Source organism: Stigmatopora nigra, chromosome 14 (assembly GCF_051989575.1).
Source record: "Stigmatopora nigra isolate UIUO_SnigA chromosome 14, RoL_Snig_1.1, whole genome shotgun sequence".
Classification (NCBI taxonomy): Eukaryota; Metazoa; Chordata; class Actinopteri; order Syngnathiformes; family Syngnathidae; genus Stigmatopora; species Stigmatopora nigra.
In genome coordinates, this window is record NC_135521.1 from 12011635 (window position 1) to 12027157 (window position 15523).

Here is a 15523-nt window from a genome sequence, read left to right on the forward strand (position 1 = left end):
ATCGTAAATAAATGGAGTATGAACGTTTATTGTCAGAACGACAGAACTTGACCCAGGGAGCGCTTTTAATTAGAAAAGACGAAGCGTCTCTTCCTATTATTTAACATTCATTTTTCATGACAATCGAACCCCGCTGGGTGTGGGTGGCAACCTCAGATGGCAACGACTGTTACTGGGACACACTTGTGAGGCCATTCTCTCTTGGGGCCGGGGGAGTGGAATAATATAACACCTTGTCACTTTAATCACTGCATAGTTTGTTTCTATAATTGCACACTGCAAATGATGCCGAGAATACTTGGAGTTCATTAAATCAAACATCTCTACCAGAAAATACACCACAAAACAGCTCTATATTTTGAACCAGATTTTTACATGCAAAAAGAACTTATTGTCCTTATCTGAACTTTTGTAAACGTCTGGTTTCAACTGTGAAAAAGTTGTATAGTGTATTGTCACCCAAGCAATCCATTTTACACTCACGTAGCAATGCCTCCATCACTGAAATAGATCACTGACATTTAAATAATAATAATTATTTACATGACTTCAGCTCAATGGATGGGTGAAATATTGATTTTTTTAAAGCCATTCATGAAAAACTCAACACTAATGTTTTTTTTTTCAATTTATTGCTTATATAAACGCTCTCTAAACAGTTTTTGGTAAAAATAAAATCTATCAACAATTATCATAAATAAAATAATCACATTGACTTTTACATGGCATTATATTGCACAATTATAAGCCTTAACAAGAATCACAGAACACAATTGTTGCTCAGATTTTGTGTAGCAGGAATGTTCAGAGGTTGAGTTCACTTTGTTTCATTGGTCACCTTTCAAAAAGGCAACAAGCAACCTGGAACTCATTTGTCTTTGCTGCATTGAATCAAGGTCTATTATGGTCACTTTGAACATGGACTCAACATAAGTTGCTTATGCCTTTTCACCTCATACAGATGTCACACCGTCATTCATCTTAATGCAAGCACTTCAGAAAACAATGTCAAATGGCAGAAAATGTCCTGTGTCGTTATCAATGAAATTACATTTTTGATCATGTTCCCATTACAATCAGTTAATCTTCAAGGCTCATTTTGTGCTGTGGAAATGCTACCATCTGTGCAAAGACCAGTGAAATGATGAGAACCGGATGTTAATATTGACTTCATTGATGTTGCCAAAGGATCCCCGGACACAAGTAGAAGTTGCCATTCATGATTAACAAGAAAATAAAATGATGAATAAGTGACTATGCATTAAAATTGTCCCTGTAATCATTTCAGGACCCTGTACTATTTCTTGATCCAAATTCTGCCAAGTGCTCTCTGGAAGAAAAGCCAAATATAATGTGAAAAAATAGCAACTACTATAACAAGTTTAAGTATAAATTAATTTCTTTACTTGTTCAGATATCAACTTCTGCACGGAGTTCAGAACACACTTCCTTCAGTAACATTTCCATTAAGACCTAGAAAAAGACAAAATTGTAAGGCTTGAGTTGATTTTTCTAAAAATTAATAAAAAGAATTGTGACCATGTTCTTACGTAAATAAGATGTTTGTTGGCACTAGCTTCCTGCAGGGCATTGAAGACTTTGATGACCCCATAACGGGCATTCTGCTGGCCCACAAGATTTGCTAATGCATCTGAAAAACAAAAACAAATGTGGGGAAATTTGTCAGATGATGCATCTTTCATTCACAATTAAAAACATTTGGGGGGGGGGGGTGCTGGCTAGGCTCCCCTTCAGGCAATGTTTGTGGCTACCTGGAATATTGTCAAGTAGTTTTTGTTGCGCTCGTTCCTTTGTTTCAATGCGCTGGGGATCAGTCCGGACATTGACATGTGGTGCCAGAATACCATTAGGCCAGAAAGTGTCTTTGAAAATATTGATGTAAAAGACCAACATCTGTTCAGAGAAGATCCAGTTGACTGTATCCCTGATTTGTCTAAAAAGGGGAAGATAAAAAGTGCAAATTCAGTTTTTCAAAATCAGTATTATTTGTTATTTATATTGGTTTTGTACTCACTTGTTAATAGTTCGTCCAAATGTCACCTGGACTAGTGCAATGAGGGTCTTTCTCACCCATTTAAACACTGTAGTTGGACAGAAGGCATTTAGGTTTAATATTAATGAATACATGGAATTCAGTATGAAACACATCTAGAAAATAATCAAGTTTGACATTAAGATAAAACCTTTAAAAGTTGACAACTAGGTATAGGAAGTATTCCAGAAAATAGTGTGTATACTCACTCCCTCTGAGTTCAAATATCTCTCCAATGAGCATAAAGCAGGGTTCAGCTAGAGCATCTCTTCTCCCATCTGGCTCATCACCATAATCCGACAAGTCGCTGTCATCATCTGCCTCTTCCTGTAAACAGCACATTTAGTCAAAACGTCAATCAAAAGTCCTGGGTTCCTTCCTACCTCGGTATGAGAAAAGAAATCGCCAGGAAGTTTCTCCAAGAAGGAGGCCAGAGAAAAAGAAGACTTCTTCTGAATGGACATCACCTTGAAAAAGAAAGGAAGCACAACTTCAATGTATTTTCTCTGATATTCATGACCAAAAGTACAAAAGCAATGGCTCTAAATTGTTAATAGTATTTGGCCTTAAAAAAAACAACAACATACAGATACAAAAATAAATTTCTTCTGACAAAAGTTTCATTTTTTCTTGGAAAAAAATGGCTACCTTCAAATGTTCTGGAGAAGGACTGAGGAATGCGTAGAGCGCCTCTGACTGGCACAAGCGCTCATCCGTAAGCAGCCGCTGCAAAAACACAAATTTGACAAATTGTAATACAGTACATGTAGCCAAAACAAAACCATATTTTAAAAAATTTCTTCCATACTACACATGAGCATATTATAGTAAGAAATCACACATTTTTGTAATTTACCTGTAAAAATGTGTTAAGCTGAATTTTGCTCTTGTCCAGAAACTTCTGGTCAATGGATTTGAAAGGTAGTTTGCTAAGGGATGGTAACTGGAGCTTCTTCAAAGATGGAAAACACTAAGAAAACCAACAGAAAAAAAAACCATCACATTTGCAGAGAAATTTAAGGTCAGATTACTGCAAATATCATGGAGTTAATACGATTGATGAACCTCAGTCAGTTTGCGGTGCAAGCCATGAAATTCAGTGAGTTTTCTTTGGACATTCCAGCGACTGTTCACTGCCTCGTCACCTTCGGCCAGGCTGACGCACACACTGTAACAAGCTACAGTCTCGCCACCTTCTTCTGTAGCCTGAAATTAGATGCACTTTTGGTCTCCAGCACATACCAGTATGGAATAAGCAACCAGCATAGATAAAAGCAACTTAAAACCAACTGTTTTATCCTACCAAATAATGCAAGAAATCAACCTACTTCAGCAGTAGTAATGTTAGCCATCCAATGACCCAGATTTTCACACCACCAGTCAGTCCTGGTGATGTGTTGCTGTAGTTCACTGTGCTCTCTCTCCATGGCTCCTATTTCTTCCTTAAGTTTGCTCACAATCTAAAAACAAAGAAAGACTAGCTATAATAATGGCAATGTAAATGCAAGTATAACTTTACCCTTATTTCCTTACCCTTTTATCAGGTTTAGGTGCATTTTGAATCGAACCAAGAGCTTGTCTCTTGTACTCTAACTTGTCATACAGCTGACGAAGTTTAGTAGCCGCATAGCTGGCCTGTTCATTGATTCCTTTACTGCCCTCGTCACACAGGTCTTCTCCAGCTTCTAAACCCCGACACTGCACCATAACACATTTTTATAAGATAAAAACAATCTTCACTGAGGAATTTATACACAGATAACAGGTGTCTGACCTCTTCTTCCTTCTCCTCAGTGCTAGACTGTGATTGGCAGTGCTGCTCGTCACGTCTGATAACTTTTTCGTAGAGGTCCGAAACCAGGAAGGAAGGGTAGTAACGATCCCTCATTGTCTCTGCCACCTAAAAAAATGACAAGGAGACATCATTTCATGAACAACTTGGCATCACATGGGCTCATGGTAATTCTGAATGGAAATAGAACCTCTTCCTGTAGTCTCAAAAAGACTTCAGTTCCTCTGTTTCCCACTAAACTCTGTTGGATCTCTTTCAATAAAACCTTCTCTACTGGAATCTCTTTGCTCTCCACAAAGAACTTTTGGTAGATTTCTCCCACGATTTGTGGCACCTCATTCTGTTAAAAGCACAAAAAAGGAGTGCATTTACAGGAAATGAATTCTATTCAGACCTTTGTTACAAAAGTATCCTGAACAACCTTGTTAGCAGTTTTCAATGTTTCCACCAATTCCCAGAAACCTATCAGAGCTCTTTTGTCAATTCTCTCCATGTAATCTCTGAAATCTCCTCTGTAACTTGGATTGCACAAGATGTCATCAAAAAGAAGAATCTGAATGTTAGGAGATTAAAAAAAATAGATTGAAATTCAGTGATACAATACTAATTAAGGCTGTAATAAGAAAAGAATACCCTCTGGCTTAGGGGCTCGTCAGTGTCATCAGTTCCTCCATCTTCATTGTTTTCATAATTTGGTCCACCAAGTAGACGGATGCGTTTCTCACATTGCTTCTTGGCAACGGTAAGCTGATTAATGTATCGTTTCTTGTCCCTGGCCCGTAGTAGGTCTGCTTTCATGGGTGCAGATTCTTTGCCTTTTCGGTCTGGAGCAACAGAAAGAAACATGTATGTGTGTGTGTGGTCACCATCACCCAGCCTTAGTACCTTTAATTGATATTATTGTATGAATTTTGTTTTGAATTCACATTTTATTAATTTGTAAATTCAGATTTTTAAAAAAGTGAAAATAAATACACAAAACAAATAATACCTTTCTGTTTCTTGAGTTGAGGCAGGCTGCTGATGGTGGTGGCATGAATAATTTCTACTACTATCTGATACCTGCAGGGGAGAAAATAAAATAGTACAATTATTGTTAATCTTCTAAAATATAGTGATATAAGAAAGCGAAAGTCATAGATTTGCTAATATTTTGCACTAGAGAGACAAAATAGCTTTCCGTCTTTTCATCACTGAGGTTTCATTTCACCTCCGAAAGCACTGTCTGCTGCCATGGTAACCACAGCAAGAAGAGAAGCTTTTAACATTGCTTGCTAACTATTTGTTATTAAACAACGACCTGCCATTGAATCTGTCTGTTATGCATGTAGTGTATGTTTTATTTCAGTGTCATGCCTGAGTTGTTTGAGGAAAATGACATCTGTGGAAGTTGATATCAATTTGATGAAGTCTTCATAGGAGGCGGCATAAGTGTAAGCTTTCTTCTGTTGCTCAGCCAGCTGTTCCCTCTGCTCCATTTGAGACAGGAGCATCTTGTTTATAGAGTCAGGGTCACTAAGAACTTCCACCAAGGGCTTCAACACTGCAGTGCATATTTGGAAACACATTAACAAAGTACAACTTGCAATTTGAGATCCTAAAATATTATTTTTTCATTGTCCTTATATTTTAGTGGTACTATTACATGTGTTTGCTTTTTACTTGCATTTTTTTTACATATTTGTATGACATTTTGTACCTCATTAAGACCATGTACATTATTTGTCATAAGAAAAAATATATTAGGAATTATAACCAATCCCTATTCGAACAGCCTTCTCCAACGAATTGTGGTGGAAAACAAAGACTTTCCTGTATCTGAATCATCAACCCACTGCATGACAAACACTAAAATCACATGGTTGATATAAAGGATGAATACCTTTAGTTGTGATGACTTCTGTGAGGCAGCAACGTAGTGTGTGAGACTTAGCATCCTTTTCTGGCAGCAGACATAGCAGCAAAATTCTGGCTACACAGCGGAGGAAGGCCAGCTCTGACTCCGGACTGACCAAACAAGGATGGAGAGAAAATGGCCGAGCTCCCTCATCCGGTCTGTCCGAATATGACAAAGACACAAAATCAAAAGTGAACAGTACATGTATCATTTTAGGTCAATATTTAATAAAAACATTAGCCATGTTTATATTATATGGTTACCTTGCTGATGCAGCCTTGAGGCCAGTGAAATGTGTATGTAAAATGCGAATGGTGTCATAACACACCACGTTAACCAGATCAATGTCAGCAAGTCGACATCTCAACTGGCCAATCATCTGCCACCAATCCTCTGACAGCATTGAGTAAAGTTGGCCTTCATCAAGACTCAAAGGAATGTACCAGGAAAGGATGTAATCTCGGTAGGCATAGTCCAACACTGTGGGAAGACCACATTCTTAGTTTTTTGTTATTTTTTAAGATTTAGCACACCTCAGAACTGAAATTGAAAAGTTAAATAGTCATTCATTGGGGGGAATTATTGTTATGCGCTTAATAAAATGACCAATGACCAACTAGTATGTATAATAACACTGATGTATTTTTTATTTATACTTTTGGAAGTGAATTCAAATGTACACCCTTTGTGTAAATAAGGAAGCCACCTGTGTCTCAGTTTCGCATCTCATTTTGCATGTGTCACACAGGTCGACGAGTTTAAAACCTCAGTGTCTGGCTCTGATGACAATGGGAACAAGAAGCCATCAGTCAGCAATTTTTAAGAAACTGAGGTTGTTGTGACATTTAGCAGAACCAGTGTCATGTGTTTGACATTTCCTCAGTGTCAAATTGTAGCTTACAACGTAACTTTCGATGGACTCTCTAGTAGGTCGAATGTACTGAATTTGTTTACTGCAACAGTGTTTGGATTTTAGTCTCCTTTGTTGATATGATTTGACAATGGAAGATTAGTGTATCTAGATCTTAGTTTTGTTGTCTTCCACATTGCTATATAGTAGACAAAGAAGGAAAAGCCCAAGTATACAATTTACCTTCCTTTAGTGCTTTATCCAAGTTGTGTGATACCACCACCCTCCGACTCTGGTTCGAGTCTTGTACTGGGGCCAGGAATCGAGTCTATAAAATAATCAATGTTAGTTTATTTGCCTCCAGTCAATGGCAGAGTAGAAATAATAATAATAAAATGAATATAATTTTCTTTCCAGTAGCAACAAGAATAACTCATTAAGGAGAAAAGTGAGAAAAAAACATAACCAATAGCCTGGCAGCATAAACAGTATTGCTTTTCTTAGAATGAATAAGCCAAATTGGACAAGCGTGTGCTTTGTTGACGAATACACGTGGTCTCTTTTCACAAAGCAGGTTGATTTAAAGCCTTTTCAGACCATAAAACTGAAAGCAACATATTAGTTTACTTCATTATCACAATGTCAGATGATCCATCAATTAGTTAAGTTCACACTATAAGAGACTTGAATGAAAAAAAATAGCAATATTGTTCACTTTTGAGCCACACTGCCAGTTTGGTGATTGGAAATAACTAAATGTGAATGAACGTTCGGTAGCAGCATCTTACCATAAGCTTGTTGAAGAATTCCAGCTGTTGGATTGAATGCCTTCTGTGTCTATCAAAGCGGCTGACTTTGAGAGGGCTCTTCCTGACAAGCAGAACGAAACTCCCGGCCAAGAAACACAGTAGAGCAAACGACACATAGATAAAGAGCTTCAAGAAGAAAGAGGTAAGGGACAGGCCTCCCCATGACAGCTGAAATACTACGGCTGCCACCACACCCAGAAAAAAAGCTGGGACAAAACGGAAAGAGGAGCTGAGAGAAGAAGAGGAGGAAGGGCTGGCAAACATGGGCCCCTCTCCTGTGCTGCTACTCCCTCCAGTCTGTTTTGTTGTGGTAGATGAGGGGGTGGGCATACTGCCACCCCACCATCCATATATGTGCCACTCCTTTTTGGGCAGAAAAGTTGATTCCCTGGTCCAAGTTTCGAGTTAGAGAGGTAAACACACTCTTGTATACCCTCGACTACAACATTGTGTTGAGGAAGCGGCATCCCCGCTCTGGCATCTCCTGACCGACCTACTCCGCTGTGTTGTCCCCCGCATTTAACATCGGCCCGCCGGGCGGGGACAATTCAGTCATCCACGGAGTGGTCACCGGGGGCAGTACCACGGTTGACCTTGCGTGATCGACAGACGCACGCGTCTTGTTTGGTGGAAGATAAGCGGCGGAATGACACCAATGGAACCACAAGCACCGTCACCTTGGAGACAAATGGATAGAGGTAGCTTAGTGGCTGCGCTAACACGGATAGCATGAAATAGCCAAAACACGATATTAATGTAAGTTGTGAATTATAACCACCATTGCTCGTGTATTCATTTAAGACTCGATCGATTTCTTTACAAGTTAGTCTCGAAGAAAACTTCAAAATACTACGATCTAGCCTATGAGCCTCCTCCTGTATTAAGCCATGCAAAAACAGCTAACATTAGCTACTTCAATATCGTTTCAAATGAGAGATCGGGAAGATTACAACTACATATTTTCTTATAAAATGCCAGTTAGTTGAGAAGATGTAATTACATTTTCAATTTGGGAAAAAAAGTGGCTTTAATCCTTGGGAAAAGAGGTCTGCGACAGTTCAAAACAAGCTGTTCTTTTTCATCGAGCTCCAGATGAACGACAATCTGTCGGAACTCGCAAAGGGTGTCAGCCAATCAGATGCGGTGTTAGAGCTAGGTGGTATGTTTGTTTTGCTTATAAACACACTCCGAACGGGCGGTACCATTTGCGATAATGGAATCAGAGACTTGCCAAATTGCAACGGTGGAACTACGAACAAGAAATCAAGCGCATACAGTGTGATCGCTTGTACTTGGTACCCCCAACAAAGGTAAATTACGTCTATTTTCGAAGTACACGCGACATAAAAACTATGATTATAGAATACGAAGTTTTGTCACGTGAATTTACACTTCCTATCATATATTCACAGGAAAATTGTCTACAATGATTCCACCTTGTGTAATTTAAGCATCGCTTTAACATTTTAACATCACAACTGTGGTAAATCTAAGAGAATTAATAAATAAAAATGGTATTGAATACATTTGTTTGTTAGTAATCCATATATAAGGCAAGAAATGAAATACCACCAGGGGGCAGTAAAATATTAGAATTCGCAACAGACTCAAGCGATCCATAATTAGACTCCAATCCAAACCATTTGTAACTATTTTCTTTTCAACCAGTTAAAAAAATATTTTCCTTCCCATTGTGGAGGACTTGATGGAAACATCACTGATTATTCCTGCTGTCTTCTCAAATGATAAAGATGTTGGAGTTGTCCATCAAAATACAAGATACATTTTTGACCAGTCTGACCTGTGTTAAAATCCTGCAGGTTGTTGAATTATTTTTAAAGAAAGAACTGATCTCTTTAAAGATAATTCCCTCCTCATTGATAAACCTGAGCATTGTGAAATGCAAATCGTCAAATTATAAGTGCCACATAAAGTAGGCAGCTGCAAGTGTCAACAAAGGGCAACGCTCTAGTTCACACAAAACATAATCTTCTTTTCATCCCCAAGGCGATTCCTTTAGTGTGTATGGGACCTTGAAGCCATCAGGTAGATAACACATCCAAAGAGATAAACGCATACATTGCTGGATTTTCCCTACGCGGTATGGACACGCTGAGCTGTCAACAGTGGAGAAGGTGGGGGGTCAGCTGTAGCTTTTGGAAAGAGGTTGAGCCTCTTGCAGACTTTTGTAAAGCAGATTAACCTGATACTTGAATAAACAAAAACAAAAGTGATGAATCCCCAAACATCTCAGGCTTGGCTGATGACTAAAACATTGGGCCCATTGATCTCCACTCAAGCATCCCGCGGGACTAGTTCCTTCTCTCACCGGGGGCCCCTTCCAACAGTTAACATGCACAGACTAACAAATGGAGTAATGATGTCTCTGTAATGCTTTGCTGTGGTAACAAGGTGTGGGCCATAAAATATATCTTAGCCTAATGATGAGACCCTCTTGATTATCAATGGAGATCTTGCAACATACTACTAGAGGATGCTGGGGGCTGCTGGTGCGAGTCTAAAATTAGACTGTTACTGACTAATTTTCTGTCATCCATTATTGTCATTCAAACAGAAGCATGGGAAAAATTACAACAAAGTTGCAAGAATCAACATATTTGGGGTAAGTTGATTATTCTATTGACACGTAAAACTGCTCTCGATTAAAGGGATAGTTCATATTTTTGCTTTTCTTAATGTATTTTTCTACTAATTTTTTTATAAAAAACAATTCTCCAATTGAAATGGAAAAATTATACAGAGGATATATATATATATATATATATATATATATATATATATATATATATATATATATATATATATATATATATATATATATATATATATATATATATATATATATATATAATGTAAATATATATTTTTTATAATCTAATAAAAGACAATATATTCATAAAGAATTTTGATTTCAAAGACTGTCATGGTTATATATTTATGACAAGCAAGTTTACATACGTTCAAATTGGATTCAGCAAGAGATTAAAAAAAAACAGAACTTCATGGTAGTTCTATCAACACTTTGTCCATAAGTGGCTAAAAAAATTCAGGAGTAGCTAAAAAAGCCAAAGGGCAGCTGTTGACAGGAAACACTACCACCACAATTCCATGTACCAAGTAGCACTTAACCTGGTCAATAGCAAAACACAACATTTCATTGTATGAATCTAATTAGGAGAATATTGACGTGTGACATAGTCGCCTCTTGAGATTTTTATTTTCAATTTCTTAGCGCACTGTCTTAAAAATGTGTTGCATCTCTTGTAACTGAATTGTGATGGCAGGTAAATATTAACACAAGCATTTCCTCAACTGTCCCCAAAGCAGTAAAGATGTTAGTTAATAACTGTACAGGCATCCAGCCTTTGAATAATTACTTCGAGTTAATGTTTAATATTGTACTGTGCTTTCAAGCAAAGAGTCAGTTGTTCTTCTTGCACAGTTCAAATACCAAGCGATGTAACACTATCCTTCCACTTGCTACTGGCCTTTTTTTTTTGCATTTGATAATTCAGACAAAGGAAGAATGGAAAGGAGAATTGAATCCACTTGTCACAAATCTTCCACTTTACTTCATAAAGAACAAATCCTGTGTGATTTATATCAGAACTAACAACATTGTATTGAATTCCCATACAAGCAAATAAATATAAACAAGGCAGTGAGATCAAAAAAGAAAACGTGACTGGTGGCATCCCACATGCTCCGGGCTTCCGCATGCTGGCTGTCTCTTTTACAAATACCTTCCAAGGCCATTGAATCTTAGCCTTTAGAAGCCAAAATACTGCACATTTGGCAAACATGATCTAGATAAGAGAAGAGAATTGGAAAAGAAGTGTACTTCAGCTAACACACTACAGAAAATAGTCTGGTTGTGACACCACTACCAGAATTGCTAAAAAAAAAAAAGTGGGCGTTCCCTTATGCATTGATTTATATGTAAAAGATATGAAATGGTAAAAAAAAGCAACATTTGAGTTTGTTTTCTACACTTACATTTAACATGTACTAGTTATGTTGATTTTATAGAATATTTTTTATAGAAGAATAAACAGAATATGGCATACATAATGTACTGTACTCTATCTGAGAGGCCCATCATGTGTGACATGAGTTTGGCTGCAGCCATGCATGCAGTCTCTTGACAGGACATTGAACCAATGAATCACATGCACAGGGCGCAACATGCCGAGTGAAAAGCTGACAGGCGATTCATGCAAGGTTGGCTATGTAACTGAAGCCTAATACCTCATCAATTGCGTTCTAGTTTCTAAGGTAAATGCAGGTTATTAAGTGCTTTCCATCTACTATTTGTTTATCTCAAAAGGCTCTAATTTAACAACAAATGACACTAATTGATTGACATTGGGCATAAAAAAAAACCTCATACCACAGACTGATTGGCACAAATGTTAACTCCATCACCAAAAAACAACATTTTTTAAATTGTTGTTATGTGCAATAAATCTTTAAGGAAAAGCTCACTACTTGTTTATGGCCCCTCATTATCAGTTTTTACATGTCATGTTAAAAACAGCTCATCCTCTGTGCTTGATAGCTTTCACCAGAGATTTACAACATAATCCCACAGCTAATTACGGAACAACTGTTCAACGCACCCCCGCTGTAGCCACCTTATTCCATGAAAAGATCCTGATGCACTTGTAATTAGAACACATCGGGGAAAGCCCAACCGCTGGCCCCAAGACATGTCTGTTATGTATTTGGCAACAATTTCACTTTTGAACTTCTGCTGGAAAGTTACCAACAATAATGTAGAGTGTATCAAAACAACAAAAAAGCCACACCTCAGTCTTAAGTCTTTAGTCTTTCTACATTTACACTTTCCTTTTTGGGGCTGGTCTCGTCATGGTCAAGCCCATTACAAAAGGTAACCCGAGCCAAAATACCACTTCGCAAGAAACTGTAAAAATAAAACATGGGGGTCTGGACCGAAACAGTGTCAATCTTCAGTTAAGAGGTTTTTGAAGTACAGCCTCTCGGCCAATCTTGACAAGTACATAAATCATGCGTACAACAGTAGGCCTACCACACACATTTAGAAGCGCAAAAAAACGACAGAAATATACAATGTAAAATGCACTTGGAAATGACGCCAATTGCTGTACTTTTTATTACTGTGTGTTGAATTGGACTACAGTACAAATTAATTTGCCTTGTCTTGCATATAAGGCATTATATTATGACTATCATAATAGAATGTATATACAAGATATATGCAATGAACTACATTGACCAGAACTGTAGGGTATGAAAAAAACGGACAGATGCACGTGTGAAAGAAATTGAACACTAAGAGAACGCTATACATAATTCATTCAGTATTTTTTGGACTGCAAGACATTTAGAGAAAAAAAAGCTTTCCATTGATTTTCGAGGAACGGCCATCTGGTTTATATGATGGTTATCCAATCTTTTTATATCTTATTTTTGAGCGTTATGAAAAGTGTGCTTATTTATTTTCAAATCTGTAGTCCCTATTTTAATGATCTTTTTGATGGTTGTGCGGGTTGCAGTTCAGTTTTAGATGCAAAACTTGTGTCCCAGGAAGCCTACTTTATGTTATGTGTGAGTGATAAAACCTCAAAGGGAATCCTTTATCTCTAAGCAATTATGCATGTTTACATCCACCTGCATGTGGCGTTTGCAGATGAAAGCCTCAGGCATGTTTTACCTTGTATGGACAATTTTAAACTTTGAGGGGTGCAAGTGTAGATTCTGACGCTTCATGTCGTGTTTATTTGTTCACTTTGACAGAATCAAGTCAACATTATAACAGTGCATGACATTACATCATTAAAAGAGTTAAAAGGACTTAAAAATGATGAAAATCTAATGAATGTTTTATGCCAAATGGCTGGAATTGACTTAAATTGCACTTAGGGTGTTAAGAGAGCAGTAAAATACAACTACATTTCAGGAATTTTAAAAATATATTAATTCATAATAGATTAATTCTATTTTCAGACTCAGTTCCTAAAATACATAAATTTTGCACAATCATAGCAATTATTTCTTTTCTTTTTGGAAACTTCACTTTACTATCATTAAGTATCATTATATTATTGAAAACAATTGGCGCATTTTTGTGTATTTATCAATAAAAAAAATTGCAGTTATGGCCTCCAATCAATCCCCGTAGCAGAATTATTTTTAAATAATACATAATAGCCAAATAGGTGCCCTATAAAAGGTTAATCAAATATTAATTTGCACACCACAATACAAATGAATGTGTTTTCCCCCATTTTCTAAATCACCTTGTGTATTGATAAATATTTTTTGCACTAATTTTAACTTCAAAGTTTCCATTTACACATTTTTACAAATGCCCCCATCATACTTTTAAGCCTACATAAAGTTTCTTCATTGAAAAAAAAAAAAGAAACGCAATAGAACCTAATTCAACTTTGCCATGCCTTGTTGACAAGGAGGCAACCGGTGTATCGGATGACATTTAGACCAGTGTGAACAATTAGTCAGGAAACAAAAAACAAGATGTTCCCTTTTTCTCTCCCCAAACGTGGCATCGAATAGCAGCATCACTTAGTTTGCTCAAGGTGTTTACAAATGTTCAAAGTCACGCATCCCAGATGCATAAGCCATCCAAAGAAAGAGAGCACGCCTTCAGACAAGAGTAATCTTCTCACGCTGACTGATAACATCTTAAAAGGTGCCTTTTTACTTCATGCTTGGTGTTCCCCACACGCAAACACAAGCTTTACTGAACTGAGCTGACCTATCTGAACACTAACCCAAACAAATTTAAGGCCTACGGCTTCTGATCGTGTTTGGGTAACAAGGTGTAATACATTCTCAAGTGATCTGTCACTGATTGAGAATAGGCCATTTGGGTTTTGTGTCGTGTCCTTCAGCTCCTTTTGTTGCGTGACACCGAGATGGGAAGAATAAGTGTCGGGACCCATTTCGGGAGGTTTGTCCCCGTTGCCTCTGAAAGCATTCCCAAGCTTTTGTTTGCTTGGGAAGACTTAGAATTGTACCAAGATAGTTCTGGGTGACTGCCCCAGGCGTTTTGGGGAAGACAACCAAAAAAAAAAAGGTTGGATTTGGTTGATTTCCTGAAGAAGACATCTAGGAAATTGAAGGTGATAATGTCAACCAATTAACTCATCCATTGCCTTTGACGGCAACGGACGTCCAATCTATTTGGCGATTAGATCACTGTCAGTCCCCCTTTCCAAAAAGATTGGACATCTATTGGCATCAATGGCAGCAAATGAGTTAGGAATGACAAAAATGGAGATTAAAGTTTGAAAATCGATTGTCTTCTACTGCGGCAATTGAGTTAAAATTCAGTCTTGTTCCGACTACCTCAAATTGTGAATGTCACTGCCAGCCCTTCCTGTCAGAATGGATTTGACTATCCTTGACCATAGAACCCAATGAGGCACAAAAAACTTGTCCCACTATGGTTCTCCGTCTTGATCACTTATGGCACCTGATGAGTTAATTTATGGCATATCATTAAAGCATTTACAAGAGTAGAAAGGCCTTTCTTGGTTTAGAATTATAGTATGTCAAAGTTACTATGGCAGATGTGGTTCACCTATCCTCTTCAACAGCAGCCAATTAGTTAATGATTTTTTTTCTGAAAGCTTTGCATCAAACATTCCAGGTGGCAACATACCTGCTATCTAATGGATGTGAAAATGGGTGCAACACATGCACAAAGTTCATGTGAAGCTTCGGCACACCAAAGTGCTCCATCTTCTCACCCAAGCTCTCTCACCTTGGCAGGTACGGCCCTATAATGACAACATATCCTTGCCTTCAAAGCCTTTAAAGCTTAAATGGCTTGAAGAGAGGGAAAAAAATACTTTTAAGATTCCAGCCATGTCTTACCAATACCACACACCTTCACTCCTAGAGGGAAGCCCCCTTCCCTCCCACCAGCTCAGCCTCTGAGCTCAAGTAGATGTTGTTAGACAATACAAAGAATTCCACAGAAACACTTCATACAGAGTGGCAGTCCCGGAGATGTAATCCAATGCCATTCTTGGGCTTCATAATGTCCGCAGTGATCGGGGGGTGGCCAGTGGGACAAGTCTCGACATAGCTG

The 15523-nt window shown here is 37.8% G+C and overlaps 1 protein-coding gene and 1 long non-coding RNA gene across 2 annotated transcripts; one reads left to right on the forward strand and one right to left on the reverse strand.

The window, feature by feature from the left end:
• Positions 1 to 618: 618 nt before the first annotated feature.
• snx25 (sorting nexin 25) lies at positions 619 to 8548 on the reverse strand. The gene is made up of 23 exons (XM_077733106.1): positions 8402 to 8548; positions 7381 to 8078; positions 6836 to 6920; positions 6006 to 6222; positions 5728 to 5900; positions 5202 to 5388; positions 4837 to 4907; positions 4479 to 4669; positions 4267 to 4398; positions 4036 to 4185; positions 3828 to 3953; positions 3587 to 3751; positions 3382 to 3513; positions 3119 to 3259; positions 2910 to 3023; positions 2702 to 2779; positions 2437 to 2520; positions 2263 to 2380; positions 2036 to 2102; positions 1773 to 1954; positions 1551 to 1651; positions 1407 to 1473; positions 619 to 1330 (listed from the first exon to the last, which is right to left on the reverse strand). Exons 2-22 carry the CDS (start codon positions 7729 to 7731, stop codon positions 1411 to 1413), a joined length of 2928 nt encoding a protein of 975 aa, XP_077589232.1. The 5' UTR covers positions 7732 to 8078; positions 8402 to 8548; the 3' UTR covers positions 619 to 1330; positions 1407 to 1410.
• Positions 7815 to 15179, forward strand: LOC144207574 (uncharacterized). The gene is made up of 3 exons (XR_013328709.1): positions 7815 to 8157; positions 9977 to 10024; positions 15080 to 15179. It is a non-coding gene; the product is annotated as an uncharacterized LOC144207574 (long non-coding RNA).
• The last annotated feature ends 344 nt before the right edge of the window (positions 15180 to 15523 follow it).

Bases quoted from the DNA above. Each gene is read 5' to 3' on its own strand.
- snx25 (XM_077733106.1), bottom strand. From the start codon at position 7,731: ATGCCCACCCCCTCATCTACCACAACAAAACAGACTGGAGGGAGTAGC. The intron at 4,399-4,478 runs GTATTCTTTTCT...CCTAACATTCAG, and splicing joins ACGAGCCCCTAAGCCAGAGG to ATTCTTCTTTTTGATGACAT. The intron at 2,521-2,701 runs GTAGCCATTTTT...TTCTTTTTCAAG, and splicing joins CTTCTCCAGAACATTTGAAG to GTGATGTCCATTCAGAAGAA.